The sequence below is a fragment of the Schistocerca cancellata genome, chromosome 3 (assembly GCF_023864275.1).
Source record: "Schistocerca cancellata isolate TAMUIC-IGC-003103 chromosome 3, iqSchCanc2.1, whole genome shotgun sequence".
Lineage (NCBI taxonomy): Eukaryota > Metazoa > Arthropoda > Insecta > Orthoptera > Acrididae > Schistocerca > Schistocerca cancellata.
In genome coordinates this window covers 657,029,194-657,054,963 of record NC_064628.1, presented here as the reverse complement: position 1 = coordinate 657,054,963, position 25,770 = coordinate 657,029,194, and the positions used below count along the sequence as shown (strand labels likewise).

The 25,770-nt window shown below is 43.4% G+C and overlaps 1 protein-coding gene across 1 annotated transcript in view; it reads left to right on the top strand.

Moving 5' to 3' along the window:
- LOC126176488 (F-box/LRR-repeat protein 16) overlaps positions 1-25,770 on the top strand; it is an 831,486-nt gene that overhangs the window by 785,354 nt on the left and 20,362 nt on the right. Inside the window, exon 6 of the mRNA XM_049923643.1 lies at positions 15,265-15,413. Coding sequence (XP_049779600.1) covers positions 15,265-15,413 — 149 coding nt within the window. The remainder of the gene's footprint in view (positions 1-15,264; positions 15,414-25,770) is intronic.

Below are 25,770 nucleotides of genomic sequence, written 5' to 3'. Positions count from 1 at the left end.
GTTTTAAATTAAACTGTTCTCCATGATTCCGTTTTTTTAAGTAGACTACCTTAATGCGTTAAGTTTGAGCACATCGTCAGCTTGACGCGACAGTTCCGTATACCAGCAAAACATAGAAATCGATTTCTTGTTGAAAATGAATTAATCCCAAACTCTAAATATTGTAATTTCTTCGAAACTACCAGTCGGATTTTGAAGAGAGAAATGTAATCAAATTCGTTTCTTTTATAAGCACAATACTAGCAGCGAAGTTGATGCCGATAACTCTGTAATGTAACAACTACTACGGCTTCTGACATCAAATGTAACAGTTGTGGTTACTAAATGTGACACTTCTGTCACTCAATGTAAATGGGTTTTCTCTTTTGATGCTGTCAATTGTCAGGATGAGCATTCTCAAGCATTCTGTCAGGGCGAAAATATTAAATAAATAAACTTTTCTCTCTTACAAAATGTGGGCAGGGTGGGTTCTTCCTTGGCTCGGGTATGAGGTCGAATGAAACATCATTTTTACCTAAGATAACTTTTATTGAAAGTTTCGTACAGCTGTTATCTTACTGGACGTTCTGGTTCGGAGAGCGACAGCCGTGTCGTTTGCGTAGCCTTCTGCTGCGGCAGCGGCGGCGGCGGCGGCGGCGGCGGCGGCGGCGTCTGATTACGCGTAGCGGTGTGTATCTCGTGTCGCCGTCTCGCCCAGCTGACCGGAGACGCGCAGCGCGAGGTGTCCCGTTTAATTATTGCGAGCGACGTCGTGCATCGGATGGTGATACCTTGAATGTGGCGTCCCAGTGTTTCTCTTCTCTAAGCGGCCGCGTGTGTTGTGCGTCGACCAGCGGAGCGGCGCGGCGGGGGAAGGCCAGTGTCCCGGACTCGAACCACGGACTCCCGCTTGCCAGTCTTCGGCTGTCAGGTCTTCATCCCAGCTCACAGGTGACTGCTGAAGTGAGGCCGTCTCCTTCCCGTCCTCACGAGTCACCCGGGTACGTAAAATCAGACTTCAAAATACCTTTTAACTTCTTCTTCTGGCACTGAGGCTGCTGCTTGCTATTCCATTACAGCGGCGGACTCGGTGCGTCTGTGCATGATGTAGTCTCTTCTTGCCCGACGATCTTCAGCACCGAAACTAACTTAAAACAACTGCTACGCTTCTTCTTCGTCTTCTTCGTCGCTCGTCTCCGTCTTCGTCTCCGTCTTCGCCTTCGTCTTCCTCTCGTCTTCCTCTACATCCCTCGGGCCCACTGCGTCTCGCGTATTTATTCACTTCAGTTTACTGGAGGTGAACGACTTCACGGCCATTGCCTCTTCTGTCACGTTGAAAAGATTCTCGAAGATTCTTCTTAACGTCGGTCATTGGCTCTTGGAATGTAGGCGAGGGCCTTTGCTCACATACGACAACTGAGAAACACGTGAGCCGGTCATTGCCTCTTCTGTCACGTTGAAAAGCTTCTCGAAGAATCTTCTTAACGTCGGTCATTGGCTCTTGGGATGTAGGTGAGGGCCTTTGCTCACATGCGGCAACTGAGAAACACGTGAGCCGGTCGGGCGATGCCCTGACGGCTGAATCGACAGCGCCCGCTTATGTGGAACTTGCTGACTTCACGGTCATTGTCTCTGCTGTTCCGCTGTTCGGCTCGCTGAATGCCAGTATGTAACTCTCTAACTAAACCAAGTTTTCCATTTATATTCTAATTTCTAGTTCACTTTGATTTCACTAATTTATTTACTTAAGTACCACTCAACATTCCTCCACCCTTCGGAGAAATTCGCCCTCGAATTTACCACTCAACATTCCTCCACTCTTCACACGGAAAAAACACAAGCACTGAAAACTCTCGACTTACACATGCGTCACATTAAGTATGTTGAAAATACTGTATCACTTTATAAAAGCCTTGTGCGCTCATGAATCACATAGTTTACACATAAATGGTTATAATAAGTGTAACAAATCTTGATGAGAATGAATAAACAGAAATATATTTTTCACTTAGAAAATTACATAGCAACAGCTGTTTAATCTACCCTATACTAACGCAAGAATATCTATTGTACAGTATTGTTTACTTTAACATAAGACTGTTTAGTAAAGAGTGAAGTACAATATACAAAATTAATACACTAATGCTTAAAAGTAGCCATTGAAGTACATCAGTTAAGAGTGTGGTATCCAGTTAACAGGAATTTGATGAAGTATTATATTATGATTTGGCTTTTTTTTGTTTCTTAAATAAAAGAAAACTGTACAAAGCAGAAACACCAACGCAAAGGTTCCAGATCTACCCGTTCCTAGCATTATAATTTTAGTTTTGTGTACACCTTTTAATTTTAAGACATGTTGCATCATAACATGGGCATCAATTTTGCCTTGCTGTGAGTTTATGAACGTATCTAATGACTTCAGAAGGGAACTGTTAAGTTTGTCATGGAGGTAGGATAGGTTTTGTGTAGGAAATGCTTTGCATGGCATTTTCTGAAAAAAGCAAACAACATGGTTATGGGCCTACGAACCTAGTAAAAACAAAAACAAGAAAAAGAAGGAATACATTGTTAACTACAAGATCTACATCAATCTACGTTCAACTTTTTTTTTCTTAAAAAATAAACCATTATCATTTATTAATTATTTACATATGTATACTATCCACAGTCTACTGCGATTCCACTAGGACATTCGCAGTCTTGGTCGAAGATTGTACTCGTATGGTGGCATGTCTGTATGTTGTGCTGGCGTGGCCACTCTTTTTCCTCTTCGTGAACTTCCTCCACCCTTCGGAAAAGCAGACACTACTGTTGAAGGAATTACATCTGGAGCGCCCTTAAAAGGTTTTAAACGACTTACATGCACAACAGTAGTTCTGGTGGGCAGTTGCAATTTAACGTTGACTGGTGACGTGATCTCAATAATTTGATAAGGACCTCTGTAGTTTGTTACAAATTTCTTCGTTTTTCCTTTCGCAACGTATGGAGCTGAAAGCATAACCCACTGACCGATTTTGTAATTTGGATATTTAGCTTGGGCATTACCTAATCTTTCCTGTCGTTCCAAAGCCTTTGTATTAGATTTTTGAACCTTTTTCCATACATCTTTCATCATTCGACTGAAATCTCTTACTGTTTCTCCGACTTTTCCGTTTTTCTGCCTGATTACATCAAAAGGGGACGGCATTTTTCTCCCATAAACCACTTCATAAGGTGACATGCCAGTTGCTTCATGCGTTTTGGCGTTGTATACCGACACGATTATTGGTAAATACGTATCCCAATTAGAATGTTGTTCGTTAATATAATAACTAAGCATCTTGCCAATTGTCCGATGAACTCTTTCTGTGCGTCCGTTGCACTGAGGGTGTAACGGAGTTGTGCGTAATTTGCGTATTTTTAGTAAGTGGCATAGCTGTTTCATTAGTTCAGACATAAAATTAGATCCCTGATCTGTGATAATAGCTTCAGGTACGCCAAATTTAAGTATCCAGTTGTTAACTAAAGCTTGGGCAACTGTATTTGCTTGCTGATCTGGGAGACTCACCATAGCTAGATAGCGTGAAAAGTGATCTATAATTGTAAGAACATACTTATTACCAGCAGGTGTTTTATGAAATGGCCCGTAGAGATCCACTCCGCAGATTTGAAATGGACATGAAGCCTCGGGGAGCCTCTGTAAGGGTATTTTTGAACGAGAAAGTTCAGCTCGTTGTGCGCACGCAATGCAATTGCGAACGTACTGCGCAACATCCTGCTTTCTGGTTTGCCACCAAAATCGCTCTGCTACACGTCTTTCGGTTGTCCGCTGTCCACCGTGTCCTGCAAGGATATGATCGTGGGCCTCTGCCATTATTTCTTGTCTAAGGTGTTGGGGAACAACAATTCGCGGTCCGAGTTTTGTTTTACGGCATAATACACCATCTTCAAAGCAAAATTGTTTTTGAGATGCGTATTTTTTGCATTCTGTATCCTCATCTTGTGCCTTTCTCCAGTCCTCAGTATCTTGGCCTGTTGCTTCCAAAAGTGCTATTTTCCGACTTAGACAATCTGCATTCGTGTGTTTTTTGCCAGGTTTATGGATAACTTCGAAATCCATTTCGGAAAGACATAGGGACCAACGGGTAAGACGACTAGATGGATCCTTTAACCCAAGCAACCATTTTAAAGCTGCGTGGTCGGTAATAACCTTGAATTTCCTACCATACAAGTAGCATTTAAAGTATTTGATACCATAAATAACACTTAACAATTCTTTCTCTGTTGTGGAATAATTTCTTTCTGCTGTTGTTAGTTGTCTCGAAGCGTAGGCTATGGGGTGTTCCGCGCCATTAATATTCTGACTCAAAACAACTCCTACTGAATGACCACTTGCGTCACAGGATAAAATAAATTCTTTGTTATAATCTGGGTAGGCTAATACTGGACTGTGTGTTAACTTATCTTTAAGGGTTTGAAATGCTGATTCACAATCTTCAGACCAATGAAATTTTGCACCCTTTTTCAATAATTGGGTTAAAGGTCGGGCAATTTCAGCAAAATTTTGAACATATTTTCGGTAATACGATGCGAGACCAATGAAACTTTGTACTTCCTTAACGCGTTGTGGTGTTGGGAAGTCCTTAACTGCCGAAATTAATCGAGGATCTGTTCTAATTCCTTTTTCACTAATGACATGCCCTAGGTATGTAACCTCTGTCAATGCAAAACTACATTTTTCCATATTTAATGTTAATTTAGCTTTTCTAAGTCTCTGAAAAACATTACGCAGACGCACAGCATGTTCATTAATGTCTTTGGAGAATACAATAATATCGTCTAGATATACACAACATTGCTGAGTTTTTAGTCCTCGCAATACTCCATCGAGTAGTCTTTGAAAAGTTGCTGGTGCATTTTTCAAACCGAAAGGCATTCTTTTAAATTGCCAGTGGCCTCCAGGGGTAGAAAATGCTGTTTTATGCCTATCTTCAGGTGCAACTTCCAATTGATGATATCCGCTACGTAAATCGATTGTTGAAAAGTATTTACTGTTACCTAAACTGTCAATGATATCTGTAATGTTTGGAAGAGGATAAACATCTGAGATAGTTTGTTTGTTAAGGTGTCTGTAGTCACAACAAAATCTATATCGTTTCGTACCGTCGGGAGACTTCTTTGGAATAATTACAATATTTGAATTATAAGGCGAATCAGAATATTCTATGATTCCATCTTTTAGATGCTGTTCTAAAAATTCATCCAGTACTGGCTGTAAGTGATGCGCAACTCTATAAGGCTTTCTATAAACTGGGGGGCTATTTCCTGTTGGGATCCTATGCTGTGTGATATCTGTTGCTGGCAGTGGACCTTCTGCATTAAATAAATCTTGGAACTCTACTAAAACTGCTTCTATCGTGTCTCTATCCTTTCCTTTCAAATGCTCAATCTTCTGGCGTAATGCGGTTTTATAGGCGTCTGGTTTCTGACCATCATTAATATCTGACCAAATAAAATCTTCTTCTTCAAAAGTACTGACTGTAGCTACTAATATTCCCTTATGCAACTCTTTGTCCTCCACTCCAAAATTGTCAATATGTACCGGTACTTTTCTTTCTCCCTCAACGTCTTGAACCCGTACAACACTTCTACGTACAAAACAATGTGATACATCTAATTCCTCATTTTCCTCTAGTGGCTCTATTAGACATATTGTGTCTATAGGTACCTCGGGGTCAACGGTCATCCAGAGAAGTTTTCCTGAGCCAGATGGTATCTGATCCCGCGAATCAACCTTCAAGGACGTTGCACGCAGTGTAGTTGATTTCGCCTTCCGGTTAGGGAAATCTTGCGGCAGAGGGCCCTTTGCAGCGGTGTCACCTAGCTGAAATACTATTCCGCTAAGTTCTACAGTTTGCTGTCTGAGGTCAATTTTAGCGTGATGTTTATTCAGGAAATCCAACCCTAGGATCGCGTCGTACCCGTCAGTTATCTTTGTTACCACTTCTACATCTTCTTGAAATTGTACACCGTGAATATAGAAAATCAATGATATACATCCTAATGACTTCACTGTACCTCCTCCTACTCCACTCAATCTATACCTTGGAGGGTCATATTTCTTTTCTCCAATACATTCTTTACTCACTATTGATACGTTTGCGCCTGTATCCACCAGTATCCTTACCTCTTTATCCCGTATGGTAGCAGATAACCAGCATTCCGCCTTCACATTCGCCTTAATGGCATGAAATTTTATTGGGAACGCCTGGCGGCGGCTCCGACATTCCCGTTTGAGTTTAACTGATTTCTATTTCCAAAAACTTTCTTAGACCTGCATTCCTTGAATGTGTGACCTATTCTTTGACAATTAGTGCATTTAGGTTGTCTGCAGTTTTTTGCTATATGGCCCTGTCGATTGCACCTAAAACATCGTACTCCTGCTGAAAATACATTTCGCTTCTCCTTGTATCTGGTGGCAATGTCAATTTCTTCAAAAGCTGTCGCCACAGATACAGCTTCTGCTAAATTCTTAGGAAACTCTGCCCTGACACGACGGGACGTTTCAGGAGGTAACCCACGTAAAAATGTATCGAGAGCTCTATCTTCTGCCTCTTGTAAAATAACTTTATTTGCTTCATCACTAGTTGTCAACTGATAGGTGTTAATATTAACTTTTCTAATCCTATCTACAAAGCTTTCTAATGACTCGTTTTGCTTCTGAGTGATAGTGTGTAATTTTTCTCTATAAAATCTACAGCTGTTCTGTTTTTGAAAACGTTTAACTAATCCTTTCTTCAATTCCTCAAATGTTGGAGCATTCCGTAATTCTTCATGGTATAATACGTGTGCTTTAGCCTCTCCTAGCAATCTTAACTTTGTCATTTGTAAGAGCTGTTCATCTGACCATGATCCTAACTTTGCAGCTGCTACTAAATCATCAAAAAAGGCTGTTATGTCTTCGCCAGGTTTACCTGAAAAAGGAGTTACCAAGGCTGCTGCTGAGGAATCTAGGGTAGGAGGGACTGAACTGGTTTGCCTAACCTCACACAACTGTTTGAATAATGCATTATTATCATTTTTAAGCTGTGCTATTTGATTAACTAAGCTCTGAATAGCTTCATCAGTAGAAACCCCTTGTGGTGCTGACTCTGACTTTGTACGATTTCGTGTCATCATTTTATAAACTGTTAGTTACACAATCTTACCACACTGAATTAAAAAGATGTTTAAAAATTTTCGACAAACTCTTAAAATCATGAGAGAATATACACTTCTAAAGAAAGAAAATATTACGACTGCTATGCAAACCTCTATCCTTTCACACATTAAACCATACTAACTGTGGATCTTTAGTGACTGTCATTCACACCTCATATTGAGCCAAGGGTTTTTTCTCTGACACCAAATGTAACAACTACTACGGCTTCTGACATCAAATGTAACAGTTGTGGTTACTAAATGTGACACTTCTGTCACTCAATGTAAATGGGTTTTCTCTTTTGATGCTGTCAATTGTCAGGATGAGCATTCTCAAGCACCCTGTCAGGGCGAAAATATTAAATAAATAAACTTTTCTCTCTTACAAAATGTGGGCAGGGTGGGTTCTTCCTTGGCTCGGGTATGAGGTCGAATGAAACATCATTTTTACCTAAGATAACTTTTATTGAAAGTTTCGTACAGCTGTTATCTTACTGGACGTTCTGGTTCGGAGAGCGACAGCCGTGTCGTTTGCGTAGCCTTCTGCTGCGGCAGCGGCGGCGGCGGCGGCGGCGGCGGCGGCGGCGTCTGATTACGCGTAGCGGTGTGTATCTCGTGTCGCCGTCTCGCCCAGCTGACCGGAGACGCGCAGCGCGAGGTGTCCCGTTTAATTATTGCGAGCGACGTCGTGCATCGGATGGTGATACCTTGAATGTGGCGTCCCAGTGTTTCTCTTCTCTAAGCGGCCGCGTGTGTTGTGCGTCGACCAGCGGAGCGGCGCGGCGGGGGAAGGCCAGTGTCCCGGACTCGAACCACGGACTCCCGCTTGCCAGTCTTCGGCTGTCAGGTCTTCATCCCAGCTCACAGGTGACTGCTGAAGTGAGGCCGTCTCCTTCCCGTCCTCACGAGTCACCCGGGTACGTAAAATCAGACTTCAAAATACCTTTTAACTTCTTCTTCTGGCACTGAGGCTGCTGCTTGCTATTCCATTACAGCGGCGGACTCGGTGCGTCTGTGCATGATGTAGTCTCTTCTTGCCCGACGATCTTCAGCACCGAAACTAACTTAAAACAACTGCTACGCTTCTTCTTCGTCTTCTTCGTCGCTCGTCTCCGTCTTCGTCTCCGTCTTCGCCTTCGTCTTCCTCTCGTCTTCCTCTACATCCCTCGGGCCCACTGCGTCTCGCGTATTTATTCACTTCAGTTTACTGGAGGTGAACGACTTCACGGCCATTGCCTCTTCTGTCACGTTGAAAAGATTCTCGAAGATTCTTCTTAACGTCGGTCATTGGCTCTTGGAATGTAGGCGAGGGCCTTTGCTCACATACGACAACTGAGAAACACGTGAGCCGGTCATTGCCTCTTCTGTCACGTTGAAAAGCTTCTCGAAGAATCTTCTTAACGTCGGTCATTGGCTCTTGGGATGTAGGTGAGGGCCTTTGCTCACATGCGGCAACTGAGAAACACGTGAGCCGGTCGGGCGATGCCCTGACGGCTGAATCGACAGCGCCCGCTTATGTGGAACTTGCTGACTTCACGGTCATTGTCTCTGCTGTTCCGCTGTTCGGCTCGCTGAATGCCAGTATGTAACTCTCTAACTAAACCAAGTTTTCCATTTATATTCTAATTTCTAGTTCACTTTGATTTCACTAATTTATTTACTTAAGTACCACTCAACAGTAATTATTAAGCGCTATGGAAAGAGGCTGTAGTCATCTAGTGAGGAATTTTTCACGATTCAATTGAGTGAAAACAGAATTACAATGTTTTAAACGGTGCAAGAAATAATTGAGGTGATCAGCTTAGCTGAATCAAAATTCTTCTTCTTTTCCCTTCATGGATCGGATAATTCCACTTGCTCAGGTCAACAAGGTCTGACATCTCTTCCGTGGTCTTCCCTTCAGTCTTGTCCCTCGTAGTTTGTAATCAAGAATTAGTTTTGGAAGTCTGCTTTCAGGCATTGTGTCTACATGTTCCTACCATCTGACATATTTAGATTTATTTTCATCTTTATTCAGTCAACCTGTAATACATTCCTAATATCTTCATTTCTAAAGCGATATTCTCTGGTGCACCCTTTAAAACTGTGGAGAAATCTCATTTCCGCAGCCTGGATCCTGCTCGTAACCTTTTGTGTGGGAATCTAGAACATAGTAGTTACTTTCATGACTTTGTAAAACTTCATCTGCCTCTCTTTCGTGGATTTTTTGTAGTGCTTTTATAATTGTCGCATTGACTGCGTTAAATTTTATGATCCTTCCTATCAACTTCACTATCGAAATTTCGTTCTGTGTCACAGCCGAGGAAGTGAAAGTGAATTACCTGTTCCAGTATTACATTGTTTATTACAATCTTGAATAGGTGATTTTTTCCTTGAATACCATAACTTTTTTTTATTATTGGAGATTTAACAAATAGGATGGTAGATGGCTCTTTGAAAGTTATCTTTATTTTCTTGGATTATTATTTGATCATCTGAGTATAGAAGGGTATTAAAACTAACACAAGAGAAATTATGCAGTAACAGAGACAAAAACGTCCCAGTAGACATGGCTGCGCAAAACGACGAACAGAGTATTGTTATCACCACTGGCTTTGGGATAAAATAGTGCTCTAGTTAGCACAAATCTATTGGTAATGTGAAATTTTCAGTTAAGTTCCCATTTAGTTGGGCTCAAATTTCACCCATGGCCGATGGTTGGGGAATGTGGTATATGTATGAAGAGTAACCGTCATGTTTTGCTGCTGATGTAAGGCGCATAAAGCGCCAGTATGGTCAAAACTGGACTGGTCGAACAGGACCTGTGCCTTGGCTTCCAGTATCACCTCAGCTCAGTCCTCTGAGTTTTGCTGTCTAGCATCATCTCAAACGTGTAGCCTACAGCTCTTTCGCTAATATGGTTGAACAACTGGAACAGCAAATTGTCCAGTCTCGTCAATATTTACGAGATGATTCATGGGTGTCTGTCACAATTAGTAACTCATTACAGAGGCGACACCAAATATGAGGATGAAATGTGGAGCTTCTTTCACTGATATGATTGTACAGTGAACTGTAACAAGTAACCTGCTGAAACAGATTATTATTTCTTGTTAAGGTGAAAATGGTGCCCAGTTAAACAGGTACTCAATAGAAAAGTTCACATCTCAAATACTCACATTGGCTAGTACCTCAAAGTACACATGGCAAAAGAAAGCCAGTAATACTTATTTTCCCCTAGGCAGCAGGTTAGATGTTGAAGTGCGGGCACATGGATGCAAAGCAGTAAGTCTATGCTGACAGGTGTAGTCCATTCAGTGGCGTGGTTATAGCCACACAGAAAACATCAGGTCGTAAAATTTGTGACACGTTTGTGGGAAGATTGCTCGACACAGAGGGAAAAAAAAAACCAACACGCTTATGTGTGTACATACTACGGTACCACATATAAAAATATCTGCACTCATACCTGTTACACCCTGTATAAACAAACAAACACGCCAGCATGCACACACGCACAAGCACACACACACACACACACACACACACACACACACACACACACACACACACACACAGTACAATTCCTCACTACACCGACGTTTCAGCTTTACTTTTTAGTGAAAAATTTTATATAAAGAAGTTTAACTCAGGAAGTGCATGTAGAAGAGACAATGGACATACACATCATAAGCTACGACATTAGGACATGGTGTAGAACAGATCTGAAGATGGTCATTACTGATTAAAACCGGTCACCGTTGTAGGGCTTTATATTGTGATCAAAAACTGGAATAAAAAAAACATCGGACATACATATAACGTTAGTTGTGTGTTGTGATCTTCAGACTTAAGTCGGGTTTGATGCAGCTCTCCATGTTGCTCTATCCTTTGCAAGCCTCTTTATCTCCAAATAACTGCTTAAACCTACATCCTTCTGAATGTGCTTATTGTATTCATCTCTTGGTTTTCCTCTACGGTTTTTACCCCTACACTTCCTTCAAATACTAAATTCGCGATCCCTTGATGTCTCAGAACGTGTCCTATCAACCCATACCTTCTGCCATAAATTTCTTTTCTAATCAGTTTTATTCAGTACCACCACATTAATTACGTAATCTACCCATCTAACTTTTAGCACTCTTATGAAGCACCACATTTCAAAAGCTTTTATTCTCTTCTTGTCTCAACTGTTTATCGTTGATGTTCCGCTTCCGAACGTGGCTACACTCTGGACGAAAAGTCTTTCTGGCACTTAAATCTATATTCTTCAGAAATTATTTTCTTGCCATTGCCAATCTACATTTTATATCTCCTCTACTAATGCCATCATCAGTTATTTTGCTGCCCAAATAGCAACTCATCTACTACTTTAAGTGTCTCATTTCCTAATCTAATTCTCTCGGTATCACCTGATTTAATTCGACGACATTCCGTTATCACTGTCTTGCTCTTGTTGATGTTCATCTTATGTCGTCCTTTCAAGACGTTGTCCATTCCGTTTAACTGCTCTTCCAAGTCTTTTGCTCTCTCTGGCAGAATTAAAATGTCATCGACAATCAGTAAAGATTTTATTTCTTTTCCCTGAACCTTAATTCCTACTCCAAATTTTCCTTTGGTTTTCTTCACTGCTTGCTCAATGTACAGATTGAATAACATCGGGGATAGGCTGTAACCCTGTTTCACTCACTTCTCAAGCACTGCTTACCTTACATGCTCCTCGGCTCATATAACTGCCATCTCTTTTCTGTACAAATTGTAAATAGCCTTTCGCTTCCTGTATTTTGACCCCTACTACCTCCATCATTTCAAACAAAATCTTCCAGTCAACATTGTCAAAAGTTTTCTTTATGTCTACAAATGCTATAAACGTAGGTTTGCCTATCCTCCTTTAGAGTAAGTCGTAGGGTCAGCATCGCATCGTCCTACATTTCTCCAGAATCCAAACTGATCTTCCCCGAGGTCAGCTTCTATCAGTTTTTCTATTCTACTGAAAAGAACCATTGTAAGTTTTTACAATTATGACTTATGAAACTGATAAATTGGTCATTTTCACACCTGTCAGCACCTGTTTCTATTTTTGGAAACGCAATTATTACATTCTTTTGGAAATTTGAGAGTATTTCGCCTGTCTCATACATCTTGCATAACAGGTGGAATGGTTTTGTCATGCCTGGTTTTCCCAAGTGTTGTCAGATCCTTCTCGCAGTATCATATCTCCCATCTCATCCTCATCTACCTGCTCTTCTCTTCCTATAATATCACTTTCAAGTTCATCTCCCTGTATAGGGCCTCTATACACTCCTTCCTCCTTTCATCTTTCCCTTCTTTGCTTAGGACTGGTTTTCCATCTGAGTTTTTGATATTCACACAACTGCTTTTCTTTTCACTAAAAGCCTCTAATTTTCCTGCAGGCGTCCTGTATCTTTCAGCTAGTTAAATATGCTTCTAAATACTTACATTTGTCCTCTAGCCATTCCTGATTAGCCATTTAGCAGAACTTCCGGTTCTTTCAACTTATGCAGGTCCTATTTCCTGAATTTAAAATCCTTTCGCAATTTCTGCAGATTTAATCTACATTTCATAACCAATGCATTGTGATCACGTTCCACAGTTGCCCCTGGAAATGTCTTACAATTTAAAGTATGGTTCCGAAATCTCTGTCTCAGCATTATATAATCAATCTGAAACCTTCTGGTGTCTCCACGTCATTTCCACGTATACAACCTTCTTTGATGATTCTTAAGCTGTTTGTGACGATTAAATTATGCTTTGTGCAAAATTCTATCAGGCGGCTTCCTCTTTCATTCCTTTTCCCCAGTCCATACTCACCTACTATTTTTCCTTCTCTTCCTTTTCCCGCTATCGAATTCCAGTCCCAAATCACTAATTTTTGTTTCTCCTGATGACGACACCCTCTTGAGTAGCCCCGCCCGGAAATCCGGATGGGGGACTATTTTACCTCTGGAATATTTTATCCGACAGGATGTCATCATCATTTAACCATACAGTAGAGATGCATGCCCTCGGGAACAATTACGGCTGTAATTTCCCCTTGCTCCCAGCCGTTTGCATTACCAACACAGTAAGGTCGTTTTGGTTGTTATTACAAGGGCAGAGCAGTCAATCATCCAGACTGCTGCCCCTGCAACTACTGAAAAGACTGCTGACCCTCGTAAGTAACAACTCTTAACAGGTACTTCTCAGTTGTGGCTGAACCTGCGGTACGGCTGTCTGTATCGCTGAGGTATGCAAGCCACCCCAACGACGGCAAGGTCCAGTGTTGGAACTTGCATCCTTTACTTATAAACAAAGTGAGTACAAGTTACTCTAGAAGTGCTGCTACGAGACACAATATAACATTTAAACAATTCAAGACAAAATATTTGCCCAGATACTCCTTTGGCTACTGTCACCGGCAACTTCTGTAACAAGACGGTCAGTTTTCCGTACAGGTGATTTCTCGAGCAAACCATGTCGCTTCTGTTAGAGAGCAGGCCTCCAGCAGGGCTGAGTTACCGTGGGTTGTGAAGAAGAAAAGAGCTCCGTCTTCCGCTCAGTGATACGAAAGTCGCCACTCAAACCCTGTGTGTCTCTGATCTAACAACAGCAAAGCCGCGTCAGACCGTACAGCTAAGATTAAACGCAACTTATTTCCATCACTTTTCACGCTATTTTGTCAGAGCTTGTAGTAACGAAAGACGAAAGTGATGGTCCCGTTCGGCTCTTTTGTTCCTGCGGACATTGTTCGCTCAACTGACGAAAAGGTCCAATAATAGCAGAAAGCACGGGTCTCTGATCTTATCCTTTCGGTGAAAAGCAAAACAACTTAAAAAGCCTTCTGCTGACCCCAGGTCTGAACAGACCTTCGTCTTTTTTGTTTATGGTGATTCAGTGCTAACGTCATACTACTTTCTTCGTATTCTCAAGGCATAACGGGGCTGAAATCGCAGCAGTCTTGTTTCTCATATACATTGTATTTTATTATTTTTCTAAAATTACGTTGCAAACAGTACGGGAAGTTATATCACTGAATTCATTTATTCAGAAGGCACTGAATTTCGTCAGGAAGTAAAAGCACATTCCATTACTTATAAACAAAATGAGTATAAGTTACTCTAGAAGCGCTGCTACGAGACACAATATAACTACATTTAAACAATTCAAGACAAAATATTTGCCCAGATACTTCTTTGGCTACTGTCACAGGCAACTTCTGTAACAAGACGGTCAGTTTTCCGATTTCTCGATCAAACCATGTCGCTTCCGTTAGGGAGCAGGCCCCCAGAAAGGGAAATACTCACGCCTTTAGATACTGTCACTTGTCGAAGAACTTGTTCCGATATCTTAAGGCGTTTGTGAAATAATGTATGAAAACTTGTAATATGCAGCCTTTCCTAAATACGATGTATGGGTACTTGGGAGAGAAGGAAAAGCGTTCTGCCCCAATCATTTTTCCTACACACAAGAAACTGTTGCGGCAAATGTGTAAAATAGAACTAAATGGGTAGTATTACAGATACTATCGATGACTTTAGGCGTGAGAACATTTTGACGCTTGCAGAAACGCCGAAAGATTTCTTAAATACATATTTATCTGAAAATGTTCGCTAAGAATAAAACAGAAGGAATCAACTACAATGTTTCCATAAGGTGAGGTTCAACAGCCTTTAAGTATTTTATGAAACGCATTTTAACCATCAGCTGTTTATTTATCCCATTAGTCGCCTACCGGTTTCGGTTATTAACCATCATCCAGGATGTAGGGTACAACAGATCAGTTAAAAGCATCCCATATTCCTTTGAAGCAAAACAATATCGAAATTATCCGGTGAAATTGTACATACACCTGACATAATTTGTCTTAGTGTACTGGGAGTTACATATCATATCAAGCAGATAGACATCACAGGATATTCTGTGGTGTCTGTCTGTTTGACTTAAAAAAATAAACAAACTACTGTTCAATATTTAAGGCAGATTTATACCTGAATAAACTTATGGTTGAAATTGATGACAACTCTACTTCCTTGCAGTGCAGGTACCGCTGATAGTTGGCTGCTGTGAAATTTCTGCACAGAGAGCGAGTACGCTCCCTATGACGTCATTTGTGTCTCCCGTGTGCAGGTGCGTGCACATCACGGACATCGGCGTCGGCTACGTGTCCACGATGCTGTCGCTGTCGGCACTGTTCCTGCGCTGGTGCTCGCAGCTGCGGGACTTCGGCCTGCAGCACCTGTGCGGCATGCGCAACCTGCAGGTGCTCTCTCTGGCAGGTCAGTTCCAACCCAACCTAGCCGTTCTTTCTTAAATTCTTTCGAAAGACCGTGACTATTTATCATTGTGCAAATATGTGGTTTTCGCCTGCGGCATGACATTCATACTCAAAACTTGTGTCATACCACATGCAATGGCCACATATTCGCACAGTGATAAATAATCATGGATTACCTTTTGAAGTTTTAGTGAGTTACCATATGGCGACCTCACGGTTGAAACTGCACTGGCTGACAGAGTGAAGCACACAGATGGGGAAGAGGAAACGAAATGAAACTTCACGGGTTGTAAGAGTCTGAGAGGTTAATGCAATGATTACAATATCGAGCCAAATTTAAAAAGAACTTGCCAGTATGAGTCCACTTATCAGTATGAAGTTGTGACACCTCTGGCCTCCATACACGCACTGAGAGTAAGAGTGTAAAGCCGTTATATCCCCTCCTGAGGCAAGCTGGCCCACAATTGCTGTAACTGGTGCTTTATATAATGGACACTGCCACTGGAACGTTCGAGCTGGTCCCACACATGTTCTGTCGTGGACAGAGCTGCGAATATTGCTGGCCACAGGAATACTCCAAAATCACGCAGACAAGCCGGCCGGAGTGGCCGTGCGGTTCTAGACGCTACAGTCTGGAGCCGAACGACCGTTACGGTCGCGGTACGAATCCTGCCTCGGGCATGGATATGTGTGATGTCCTTTGGTTAGTTAGGTTTAATTAGTTCTAAGTTCTAGGCGACTGATGACCCCAGAAGTTAAGTCGTATAGTGCTCAGAGCCATTTGAACCAGCCATCACGCAGACAGTTCACAGAGAGAGATGCCATGTGTGGAGGAGCATTGTCCTGTTGAAAAATGTCACCACGATACTGTAACATGTGAGCTAACATATAAGGAAGCAGGATGACTGTGACGTACTGTTATGCAGTCAGAATTCCCTTCGTCACTACTAGCCATGACCTGAAGCCACACCCGTTGGCTTCTCACAGCACGACGTCAGGAGTAACACCGCTGTGCCTCTCAAAACGTTGGAAGAATGGAACATTTCCACAGGTCGCCGCCATACTAGCCAACTACGTCTTCTGGGGTAGTGCAGAAACGCGATTCCTCATTGAACACACTGCGATGCCACTTGTCATGCTTCCTGGCCATGGCACCTCTCCAAACGCAGCTGTTTCTGTTGTGGTGTTAATGGCAGCCTACGTCTGGGACGGTAATTCCCTAGTTCGACTGCTGGTAGTCTCCGACCAATGGTGCAGGATGACACAAAATTTTGCAGGGAGCCCATTACTTGCTCTCCAGTTGCAGGCACATGTATGAAATGGTTACGATGTGCTTGATGCGCAATACGGCGTTCCTCTCTTGTGGTCGATCGGAACCTTCACGATGAGTACGCCAGCCCTCACGTTGCCGTTCAGTCCAACATCGGGTCATGCTCCACAAATCTGGATTTACACGATTCGACCAGCCGGCCAAATGGATGCCCACAATTTAAGGCCCCTTTCAAACACTGTAAGATGCCGATTATGCTGTCTCACACGAGTACTAGGCATCTCCATGTCCTTCAGTGATCGCTCAATGTGACACTGTTCACGTCCCTCATACATCTTACCAGGCCTGTTGACAACACGAAATACAAAGGATGCTAATGCACTTTAGTAGTTGTTCTACCTGTCAGAGAGAATTGCAACACTAATCATTTAGATAGACATCGATCGATTGTTATGAGTACAGATCTACACTCCTGCAAATTGAAATAAGAACACCGTGAATTCATTGTCCCAGGAAGGGGAAACTTTATTGACACATTCCTGGGGTCAGATACATCACATGATCACACTGACAGAACCACAGGCACATAGACACAGGCAACAGAGCATGCACAATGTCGGCACTAGTACAGTGTATATCCACCTTTCGCAGCAATGCAGGCTGCTATTCTCCCATGGAGACGATCGTAGAGATGCTGGATGTAGTCCTGTGGAACGGCTTGCCATGCCATTTCCACCTGGCGCCTCAGTTGGACCAGCGTTCGTGCTGGACGTGCAGACCGCGTGAGACGACGCTTCATCCAGTCCCAAACATGCTCAATGGGGGACAGATCCGGAGATCTTGCTGGCCAGGGTAGTTGACTTACACCTTCTAGAGCACGTTGGGTGGCACGGGATACATGCGGACGTGCATTGTCCTGTTGGAACAGCAAGTTCCCTTGCCGGTCTAGGAATGGTAGAACGATGGGTTCGATGACGGTTTGGATGTACCGTGCACTATTCAGTGTCCCCTCGACGATCACCAGTGGTGTACGGCCAGTGTAGGAGATCGCTCCCCACACCATGATGCCGGGTGTTGGCCCTGTGTGCCTCGGTCGTATGCAGTCCTGATTGTGGCGCTCACCTGCACGGCGCCAAACACGCATACGACCATCATTGGCACCAAGGCAGAAGCGACTCTCATCGCTGAAGACGACACGTCTCCATTCGTCCCTCCATTCACGCCTGTCGCGACACCACTGGAGGCGGGCTGCACGATGTTGGGGCGTGAGCGGAAGACGGCCTAACGGTGTGCGGGACCGTAGCCCAGCTTCATGGAGACGGTTGCGAATGGTCCTCGCCGATACCCCAGGAGCAACAGTGTCCCTAATTTGCTGGGAAGTGGCGGTGCGGTCCCCTACGGCACTGCGTAGGATCCTACGGTCTTGGCGTGCATCCGTGCGTCGCTGCGGTCCGGTCCCAGGTCGACGGGCACGTGCACCTTCCGCCGACCACTGGCGACAACATCGATGTACTGTGGAGACCTCACGCCCCACGTGTTGAGCAATTCGGCGGTACGTCCACCCGGCCTCCCGCATGCCCACTATACGCCCTCGCTCAAAGTCCGTCAACTGCACATACGGTTCACGTCCACGCTGTCGCGGCATGCTACCAGTGTTAAAGACTGCGATGGAGCTCCGTATGCCACGGCAAACTGGCTGACACTGACGGCGGCGGTGCACAAATGCTGCGCAGCTAGCGCCATTCGACGGCCAACACCGCGGTTCCTGGTGTGTCCGCTGTGCCGTGCGTGTGATCATTGCTTGTACAGTCCTCTCGCAGTGTCCGGAGCAAGTATGGTGGGTCTGACACACCGGTGTCAATGTGTTCTTTTTTCCATTTCCAGGAGTGTATATTGATATCCCATCACGTTCTCTGGGTGATCCACTTTTCTTGTCAGGCTGTGTATTTCTGCCATATGACTACCTCAAGGTTGAAACTAGTTGCAGGATAATGAAAATAAAATTTTTTAGCATCAGGTGATAGTTATTTACAGCAAAGGTTTTTAATTTCAGTTTCAAAACAAATTTACCACCTAATGTTTAATAATGTTTCGATGTACTACAAAACTTTATCTACACTCTTTCATTTTTTTTATTCTGTACGAGAGTGGTCTTTGGATTTTACAGACAACTGGAATATTGTATGTCGCTACTGAGATGACAGTACTATTTTTCCCAAAGTACGCTTAAAGTTCTTTTCAACTTCAGTGTATGTAACGGTCATTTGTGAGACAAAAGTATCAACCAGAGCTGCTTGTTATAATTTTCTTGTATTTACTCAAACTTTTTTGCCAAACGAATTTCGGGAAATACCGGCCATCATTTGTGCCTAGAGGGTACGTTATTAGTGGGTACAGAAATATATCAAATTGTTCTTCAAATTGAAGACAACAACAAAACCTTTTTATATATATCTTCTAATATGTCTTCTGCAAAGGTCGATCACTTTGCAGAAGATTGTTTTCTATACAACATACAATGTACGACCAAAAAGTTCTGACACTGATTTTATTCCTTGCGTACAAGTGACGTCAACGCAGTAACTAAGGTGGCGGCTTGAACTAACAGCTGTAAACAATAGATGTTGATCCGTCCAGTGATTTGTGAGCGGATGGTGTTATGTATTGGACACGGTGGTATAGTGTGTGAACGTTGTGTCACAAATCACAATGAAGCAACATCTGCAAATCAGGTGTTCACGACATTCTTCAGAATGTTTCGAGGAAGAGAAAGTTTGTCACGTACACATTGATTCGCGAACGAAAACGGAGCATGGGCGCCTGCTGTGGCTTCATTGAAACGCAAAACGTCGACGTTCTTTCCTGGAAGAAATCAGCACGGATCACGAGACTTGATGTTATCCAACCTACCACAAAATGACAAAGAGGGTTACGAAGAGCCGACGCTTCGACTAAATAACCTTCGTTCCGGCCAAAGTCATGCGCAAGTTGAACCACATCCCGAAGGACTTCTCTGACAGTTTCACGTTGTTGTGTGAATGGTCAGTGCCTTATATGCAAATGAAAGGTGGGGAAGGGGAGGACTATGCAGGATACCTGCAGCATTAAGACCACCATATTAACTTGTCTCTATTTTTTATTAATCTAGTGTCTTTAATACTCATTGGCTCTATACGCTCTAGCGGCAATTGGCACTGCACAAATTCTGGATTTATGTGAAAGAAAATTATCACAAACCTATTTTGTCCACGCATATGGGTCAAAAATTACTATCGCGCCTACAGAAAAGACTGTACACAATTAGTTTGCAGAATATTATCATAGTCATGCTTCCGTAAGCGAAAAAAAAGAAAAAAGAAACAAACATCGGTACTGTGCGCACCACGTGATTGGAAAGGACCAACAAGCGACTCATAGGGAGATGGAAACGTCCTTCGATATATTCGATTCTGCACCAACATTTAGCTGTCAAAAGCGTCTGTTCTCTATGGCTTTCGCACAATTTGACCGGCGCTCAGAAACAGGCTCGTTGAGTTGGTGTAAAGAAATCCTCCAGCCAGAATACAATATTTCATCAAACGTATGCGGACACCTATTAGTGGATATTAATATGGGATATTTCCACTCTTCGCCATTATGACGGTTTGAACACCGCTGGGGACACTTTCAGTGAGGTGTCAGAATGTCTGTGTAGGGATGGCAGTCCATTCTTCCTCAAGAGCCAAACTAGGGAGGGTAATGACGTTAGACTCTGAGGACTGGAGCGGAGTCGATATTCGAACCCATCCCAAAGGTGTTCTATTAGGCGCAGCTCCGGACTCTGGGCAAGCCAGTCCATTTCAGGAATGTTATTGTCCACGACTATGCAGAAGCGCTACTGCACTAATTCTAATAGAGATAATGCAGAAGTAGATTTAACAATGAATACGATAGAAATACTGATAAGCTATGTGAACAGCGTAGTGAACGCTTTATCGTAGCCAAGACGGACAGGAGGCCAAGCCCACCACAGTTAATACAAGCCTGCCAGACCCCAGATGATAAAAGATATGAAAAGAATGGATGATAAAAAATAATTTACATAGTTAAGGGAGATAAAATTTTAATTGTGGTGGGAGACTGGAATTCGTAGCAGAAAATGGAAGAGAATGAAAAATAGCAGGAGAACATGGACCGAGGAAAAGAAATGAAAGGAGAAGCCGCCTGGTAGAATATTGCACAGTGAATAAATCAATCATTATTAACACTTGGTCTAGGAATCATACATTGTCCAGTCACATTAGCGTGATCACGTTCAAAAGCCTAAATAACCACCTTTTACAGTGCAGACCGCTGTGAAATGTGCAATAAGAGATCCAGTGAGGTTCTGGAACGTACCGACAGGAATGTTGAGCCACGCCGATCAAAGTGGTCCTACAAATTCTCGTCTCGGTTTAAATCCGGGAAGTTTCGTGGTCAGGGGAGTACAGTAAACTCATCCTGGTGCTCTTTGAACCTTGCAAATACACCGCGAGTTGTGTGACATCTTGCGTCGTCCTGCTGGTAGATGCCATCGTGACGAGGAAAAAACAAGCAGCATATAGGTGTGGACTTGGTCCTCAAGGATAGATGCACACTTGTGTGGATACATTGGGACTTCCAGAATGAGGAGCTCACCCAGGGAATGCCACGAAAACATTCCACAGAGTACAACTCTCCCTCCTTCGGTGTGGACCCCTCGGACGATTCATGCAGGGTGTTTGAATCATCTGAAAAGACCACCTGCCCCTAACTCAGTGGATATCCAGTTGCGGAACTGGTGTGCAAATTCTAGCTTTTGTCGCCGATGAACAGCAGTCAGCATACGAGGGCGGACCCAGAAGAAACCGGACTCCGAGGGCGCTGCCATTCGTAGACGTAGTGCAGGGTTCTCACGCTAGATGGTGTTAGTAGAGACCTTGATGAAACAGCTGTGCAGACGGCGTCAGTATAGAGCTGAACGTGCAAGTGTGGTATAGTGTTTCTCTGACTGTTGGCGGGTTACCTCTGCGAAGTCGTTATGGCAACTTTAAAAGAACAGAGTGTGTGTGAAATTTTGTTTCCTGCTTTAAAAAAAAACTGCAACGGAGACACACCAAATGCTTCAGGAAGCTTTCCAGGAGGACGCTATGAGCCGCACACAGGTTTTCGAGTGGTTTGGGCGCTTTAAACGTGGTGAGATGTGTGTTGAAGACCAAGCTCGTTCTGGACGCCCTGCAACATCGCTAAATGAGGAGAACATTGAAAAGGTCCGCCAAAAGATCAACGAGGATCACCGCCAAAAGATCGACCAAATTTCAGCAGAGACAGGAATCAATAGGAGCTCGTGCCAGCGGATTTTGAGTAAGGATTTGCACATGAGACTTGTTGCTGCTAAATTTGTTCCTCGCCTTCTCACACAGGAGCAAAAAACCATCCGCATGAAAGTTTGTGAGGACTTGAAAACAGAGATTGCACGTGATCCAAACTCCTTGAACAAAGTCATTACAGGGGATGAGAGTTGGTGTTACGGGTATGACCCAGAGACCAAGCAAGCGTCAAGCCAGTGGAGGACTCCCAACTCTCCCAGACCAAAAAAAGCAAGGCAAGTGAGGTCAAATGTGAAGACGATGATCATTGTCTTTTTCGATGTTCGTGGAATTGTGCATCGGGAATTCGTACCCCCTGGCCAGACTGTTAACCAGCACTTTTACTTTGATGTTTTAAGCCGTCTGCGAGAGGATGTGAGGAGGAAACGCCTGGAACTTTGGCGATCAAATGGTTCAAATGGCTCTGAGCACTATGGGACTTAACATCTGTGGTCATCAGTCCCCTAGAACTTAGAACTACTTAAACCTAACTAACCTAAGGACATCACACACGTCCATGCCCGAGGCAGGATTCGAACCTGCGACCGTAGCAGTCGCGCGGTTCCGGACTGCGCGCCTAGAACCGCTAGACCACCGCGGCCGGCTTTTGGCGATCAGGTGACTGGTTTCTGCAATCACGACAACGCTCCAGCACACACGGCCTTACGAGTAACCCACTATTTGGCATCTCAGAGGTGGTCTGTCGTTCCCCACGCTCCATATTCGGCGGACCTAGCCCCGTGCGACTTTTTCCTATTTCCACGAATGAAAAAAAGGCTTAAAGGGGAGCGTTATGACGATGTGGAGGCGGTAAAAACAGCTTCGCAAAGGGCACTGGTCAGTATCAAACTTGAAGAGTTCCAAACATGCTTCCAACAGTGAGAAAAGAGACTTGACAAGTGCATCGTATGTAATGGAGAGTATTTTGAAGGTGACAGAGGTAATTTTGTAATCATCAATAAATTTTTTATGACAACAATCCGGTTTCTTTTGGGTCCCCCCTCGTAGATGCATTAGCCAGATGCCTGCTGTGTGGGCCTATACGTAATAACATTCATTGGACAGTCTTTGAGGAGACACTATTGATAGCCCCTTGGTTTATATGGGCCGTCAGTTGCTCAAAAGTTGCACGTCTATTAGCCCGTAAAGATCTCCGCAGCTGTCGTTCGCCCCCCCCCCCCCCCCTATCACCTATGGCACCACAGTTGTCACGGCCCTGGGTTTTTACTGCGCCAATTTGCCATGCACGGTATACTTTAACCATGGCGGCACGTGAACAGTTTAGAAACATAGCCGTTTCGGGAATGCTTCCACTCTTGGTCCGGAAGTCAATGGTCATGCTCTTTTGGATGTCAGATAAATCGCTCCATTTCGGCAATATGACAACAACTGCATTGTTTTCCGCATCCTCCCGATAGGAATTTTATATATCCGCCACTCCTTATGCTGCCACTTGCCGTCTGTGAATGTTTATTGGACACTGACGTCGAACATTGGCGATGGTCACATTAATGGGACCGCACTGTGTATAAGACGGTTGTATATATAGGATAGACCTGGAGACATGGAAGCTTTTAGACTATTTATACGACAGTAAGACAGATTTCGAAATCAGATTTCAAATGTTAAGACATTTCAAGGGGCAAATGTGGACTCCGATCTTAACTGGTTATAAATCGCAGATTAAATCTGAGGAAACTTCATAAAGGTAGGAAATTAGAGAGAGATGGGCCCTGAATAAATTGAAAGAACCAGACACTGTTAAGGGTTTCAGAGTGGGCATTAGGCAACGACTGACTGAAAAAGGGAAAGAAAATTCAAAAAAAGACGAATGGGTAGCTATCAGACATGTAACATTGGAAAGCAGCAGAGAATCAAGAAGATAAAAAGACAAGGCCTAATAGACATTCTTGGATGACACGTGAGATAACGAATGTAATTGACGAAAAGAGAAAATATAAAAATGTAGCGAATGAAGCAGGCGAAACGGAATACAGACGTATTAAAAATAAAAAAAAATAGTTCAAATGGCCCTAAGCACTATGGGACTAACATCTGAGGTCAACAGTCCTCTAGACTTAGAACTACTTAATCCTAACTGACCTAAGGACATCACATACACCCATGGCCGAGGCAGGACTGCGACCGTAGCAGTAGCGCGGTTCAAGACTGAAGCGCCTAGAACCGCTCGGTCACAGCGGCCGGCTATTACAAATAAGATTAACAAAAAGTGCAAAATGGCTGTAGAAGCATGCGTAAGTAGAGGGAATATACAGGGAGTGGACAAAAATGTGAAACACTGCGAGAAATTAATGCTTGAGCATAAATGCAGATGCTAGCCAAATCTGCAGATTACACTGTTGTATTTGAGCACGAACGGCACCCGTGCAGTGTCTTTTAGTATGTTGTAAGTATCAGTCGCCGGCACAACAGTGTTCTGTACAGTTGTGAGTGCAATATGTCGGAGCTAAGTGGATACGAAGGTGGGCGGATTGTTGGAGCTCGTATGGTGGGTGCTTACGTAACAAAGTTAGCTGAAGTGTTTGGTGTTTCAAGAGGAACAGCGTCGAAGATCTAAAGCGCATACAGGGTAAGCAGAAAAACATCATCTGCTAAATGACAACGCGGATGAACGAGCGTGTTGAGTGATCGTGACGGATGGTCATAAAACAGGATGACGACGAAAAAGATGACGATAGCTGCAAAATTTACAGCAAAACTGAATGTCCCATTCGCGAACGCTGTCAGCACCAAAACAACACGAGGGGAGCTCCATGAGCAGGTAATTGCAGGGCGAGCAGGAACTTCTCAGTTGTGATGCAAATGCCCATAACAGAAAAAAGTGGCGCCGAAGCCATAGGACTATGGAGCAATGGAAGAAAGTCATTTTTTCGAATGAGTCTTGTTGCACACTGTTTTCAACTTCTGGTCAAGTTTATGACCGTCCCAAGAGTGAAATACGATGAGGGTTCAGTGATGATTTGTACAACCATATTGTGGTATTCCATGGACTCCACGGTAACTCTGCAAAATAGCATTAATGACAAGGATTATGTTACCACTTTGGCTGATCACATCCATCCCATGGTATAATGTCAATTTCCCAGTTGCGATGCTGTGTTCCAGAACGACAGGGTCCCCTGCTGACATGACTAGCATAGTCCACAACTGGCTTTGTGAACACGAGGATGAACTGTCACATCTCTTGCGCCCGTCACAGTCACCATATCTGAGTATTAGTGATCATTTCTGGTCTACTTTGGAGAGAAGGATGCGTGATCATTATCTACCTCCGTCGTCGTTAACAGAACTTGCCGCTATTTTGCAGGAAAGAAGATCCCCTTGAAAACCATACAAGACTTGTACTTATCCATTCCTGGACGAGTGTAAGCTGTTGTGAACGCCAACTGTTTTCCTAAAGCGTGTTAGCCAGGGCAGTGTGTTTTGTTTTTGGTCCTTCCATATGTTCGTCCACCCTCTTGTCATTTACGATGTGGTGTAGGCAAGCAGCATCATTTGAGAGAAGAGGTAAAAGTCATTATGTGCCCAATGACATAGCGACAATATGTCATTAGACACATCGTTTTAAATCCACTTGACTTTTATCTATTCTGTCAACTGATGTTGCTTCTCTGCAGCACAACGTGAGTTGCGTATTCTTTCTGTACTTATACAATACATATCTAAGCTTTGTTTTCCCTCAATCATCGTACAAATATTTA